The 4219-nt window shown below is 41.6% G+C and overlaps 1 protein-coding gene and 1 pseudogene across 1 annotated transcript in view; one reads left to right on the forward strand and one right to left on the reverse strand.

Moving 5' to 3' along the window:
• LOC104990807 (keratin-associated protein 9-8-like) overlaps positions 1-450 on the reverse strand; it is a 1062-nt gene extending 612 nt beyond the window's left edge. The window contains exon 1 of the mRNA XM_010843125.1: positions 4-450. Coding sequence (XP_010841427.1) covers positions 4-450 — 447 coding nt within the window. The remainder of the gene's footprint in view (positions 1-3) is intronic.
• A 2352-nt stretch (positions 451-2802) lies between these two features.
• The window catches only part of LOC104990809, a 16561-nt pseudogene continuing 15144 nt past the window's right edge, over positions 2803-4219 (forward strand).

The raw sequence follows: 4219 nt of genomic DNA on the forward strand, positions 1-4219 counted from the left end.
CTCACAGCAGGTGGGCTGACAGCAGCTGGTCACACAAGTAGGCTTGCAGCAGGTGGTTTCAGTGATTTGACAGCAAGTTTGGGGGCAGGAGGGCTGACAGCAGCTGGACTCACAGCAGGTGGGCTGGCAGCAGGTGGTCACACAAATAGGCTTGAGGCAGGTGGTCCTGCAGCAGGTGGTCTGACAGCGGATAGGGAGGCAGCAAGGCTGGCAGCAGCTGGACCCACCACAGGAGGGCTGACAGCAGGTGGTCACACAGGTAGGTTTGCGGCAGGAGGTCCTACAGCAGGTGTTTTCACTAGTCTGATAGCAAGTTGGGGGACAGCAAGGCCGACAGCAGCTGGACTCACAGCAGGTGGGCTGGCAGCAGGTGGTCACACAGGTAGGTTTGCAGCAGGTGGTCCTGCAGCAGGTAGGTTGACAGCAAGGGGAGCAGCAGGAATGGCTCATGGTGTCAGGTGTGGAGGGGTGGCTTCTGAGCAGAGACGAATTTCTCAGAATCTGAATACCTCTTCTCTACCAGACCTTTTATACTCTGGTTCCCAAATTTAGGACCAATGAATAGAAATTTCCTTGTTATTATTTATAACTTTTTTCATGATCCATGGAAAATTGCTTAAGGAGGAAGTGTTCCCTAACTATTATGAATATTCTGAAAATAGGATTATTCTCCTAGTTAATATTAAACCATAGGGACTTATTTCCAGAAACGGGAGAAACCATCAACATCCATACCCTTATTTAAGTATGAATCATCATTTCTCAAGACAGACTTCATCCTTTTGTGACCTGTCAGTTAGGATAATTTGTAGAAGATTTCAGAGCCATTGTCCCCACCTACATTTTCCTCTTGGAGCTACTTATATTGGGATTCACCCCTCAAGACAGGTGAAACAAAAGTGATGAATTCAACTCATATTTTAACACATTCTGAATTAAAGTTACATTTTAACAAGGCTTTCATCTATGCCACACAAAATTCAATGATAGATAAATCTGTGAGTAGGAAGCTTTTCCACTTGGTATCTCATTTCCTAAAAACGAGGGACTGAGCACAGAAGAGTTGATGCTTTTGAAATGTCGTGTTGGAGAAGACTCTTGAGAGTCCCTTGAACTGCAAGGAGATCCAACTAGTCCATCCTAAAGGAGATCAGTCCTGGGTGTTCATTGGAAGGACTGATATTGAAGCTGAAACTCCAATACTTTGGCCACCTGATGCAAAGAGCTGACTCACTTGAAAAGACCCTGATGCTGGGAAAGATCGAGGGCAGAAGGAGAAGGGGACTACTGAGGATGAGATAGTTGGATGGCATCACCGACTCAATGGACATGAGTTTGGGTAAATTCTAGGAGTTGGTGATGGACAGGGAAGCCTGGCGTGCTGTGGTTCATGGGGTGTCAGAGTCGGACACGACTGAGCAACTTACCCTGGGGACGCTATCTTTATTAATACATTTAACGGCAAAGGGAAAAGTTTCAAAGCTGCTAATTTGACAACTGAAATAGTTTTCTTTGAATTGCAGTTTCAAAGAAAGGCTATGGAGGATGTCAAAGTGGGTAAAGATAGGCAAATGTATGGTGAAAGAAACCATACCTTTGATAATGATCATTTGGTAGTGTATACAGAAATCTAAATATAATATGTTACAAGCAAAACTCAATGTTATAAGCCAATAAAAATATACAAATGTCAATAAATTATAAACATGCAGGAACAAAAGGGACAACAATGACTCAGTGGAGCAAAGCATAATATTTTGGATACTTAGCTATTTCCATATTTGTAACCTTTTGAAAGAAAGAGCATATTTATTTCACTGATTAACACTAGCTCCTGATATTTCATTTGCTCTGACTTAACTGCAGTTATGGATTTCTGATGCCTCTGCTGCTGGGCATCCTGGTCTTGGTGGCAAAGATCTATAAACCCCCTGTTAGTAGATCCAGTGTATGGGTAAGAGCATTACCAGTTCATCCAGTCAAATAATCAGCTGCTGTTCATTGAGTCAGAGTGGAATCATAGCAGAAGTGGGATGGATTGAATATCATCTTTCCCTTCTGTGCCTCTGTCCTGAGAATGGCTCTTAAAGGGTGGGAATCAACATGGACTCACTTGAATAAAGGAGAACTCCAAGTTTACTAGCTTGGAACTTGACCTAGCAGTAATTTGTAATAGGGCTGAGTAATGGGGATGTTGGGATGTTGGTTTGAAACAGTGATCACTTCTATTTTGAACAATCTGAAGCCATGTGCCTTAAATCCAGTTATATTCCTTAGCTTCTTCATAAGTTACTAGTGTGTTATATGCTGATTTTGCCACCAGCCACTTTGCTATAGTGTATTGAGGTCTGAATTTTGGTGCATTAGCTTATCCATGTTTGGATCTAAGTATTGTCCAAATAGCAAGAATTGTGATTGTGTGTCTGTTTTGGGTACAAGAAGTTAAATGTCATTAAGGCTAAAGAATGATAATGTTCAGAGTATCAAATAACACATTTTGGAAAGTATAAGAGGGAGCAGATGGGATGAAGATAAAATAAGAAAAGAAAGGCAAATGCTCCTTTTCAGGCATAAATGATTAAATAAAGATAAGTAAGCATACTCTTTAAATACCAAAGCTAACCAGATGCCACGTCAAAATGTCTGGTAATTTCCCTTTAAACGTGATAAACAGCAGCTAGAAAATAATCTTGGACATGATGATGACATCTCCTCATCAAGGTATACAACAGGACTTGGGAGAAGACTTCCATTTGAGAACCTCACTCTCCTGGAAACCCAGAACCCACACCCTCTGACACCATGGTCAGCTCCTGTTGTGGCTCCATCTGTTCTGACCAAGGCTGTGGCCAACGTGTCTGCCAGGAGACTGCTGCCAGACCACTTGCTGTCACTGCAGCTGCCGTGCATCCAGCTGCTGCGTCTCCAGTTGTTGCTACTCCTTGTTGCTACAGTTCCAGTTGCTGTGTCCCCAGCTGTGGAGTGTCCAGCTGCTGCTGCCCAGTCTGCTGCCAGACTGCCTGGTGTCTCCCAACATTACGGATTTTCTTGTTGTTGAACTTCATTTCTCACCCCAGCCCTGAGTCAACCACCAGTATTCCTGTGTATTCTTTTTTTTTTTCATTTCTTTTGTCCACAGCATCTGGACTGGCTCTGATGTGTCATTGTGTTTGTCCATCCCATCGATCGTGCCACCAAGAAGCTGTTCTAAAAGAAGCAGTTTAAACTGAGTACCACAGAGACTCTCCAGATTCTGTGCCTGTTACCTTGACATTCCGGCAGATGATCAAATGTCTACTCTAGTTCGTGGGGACAGGCTCCTAATCCTGTGACTGCTGTGCATGACCTGGCCTTTGCAGTGAGTTCTGTGTGATGGAACAATTACGTGTCCATAAACACTTGGTATCAGAAACATTTTTGGCCCTTTATTTTTTTAGTGTTGATTATGAACTGGAGATAAATTTGTATTTCTGTCATGTGAACAAATAAAACTGATTTTACATATCAATCAAATCCTGTATCAGAGAAAATGCTAAATAATGACTTTCCCCCCCAAAAGTAGATTCCCCTCCTTGCCTGCAAGTTTATTTTATTTTTTAATATAAATTTATGTATTTTAATTGGGTGCTAATTACTTTACAATATTGTATTGGTTTTGCAAGTTTATTGAGAGAAAACAAGAGCTTCCTTTTTACTACAGTTGAATTATGGACCACCCTGCAAGGTCCTTTTGGGAAGCATTAAGTCAAATGTGACCCAATTCCCATCACAATGTAACTCACAATGAAACCTTGGATTCAACAGGAAGACACGTGTCAGGCAGAGTGTATTGGTGATATTGATGAGAAAGAGAAACCATTCTGTTGAAGACAGGTAATGTATAGAGATTGATTCTTAGAAGTAAAACGTGTCATGTATGAAAATTCAAGGGATAGTGTACAGTTTACAACTACATAAGACAAAGTGAAGGAATGAATCAGAAGGAAGTAGAGTGTGTATATTCTTCTAATGTAATTATGATTTTAAAACTACTCCCTCAAAACACATTATAATCATTCTAAGGAGGAGGGATATTTCCTAGCTGTCTTCCTGCCTTCAGGCAGAGCACCAACCATCTCCAAACAAATAAATGGCTGTAGAACTGTGGCCCAATTAGATCAAAATCTCTAACACCTGTTCTTGTTTTCACTTTGTGACTTCTCACTGATATATGAATTTA

This window comes from Bison bison, unplaced genomic scaffold (assembly GCF_000754665.1).
Source record: "Bison bison bison isolate TAMUID 2011002044 unplaced genomic scaffold, Bison_UMD1.0 scf7180017864180, whole genome shotgun sequence".
NCBI classification, from domain to species: Eukaryota; Metazoa; Chordata; class Mammalia; order Artiodactyla; family Bovidae; genus Bison; species Bison bison.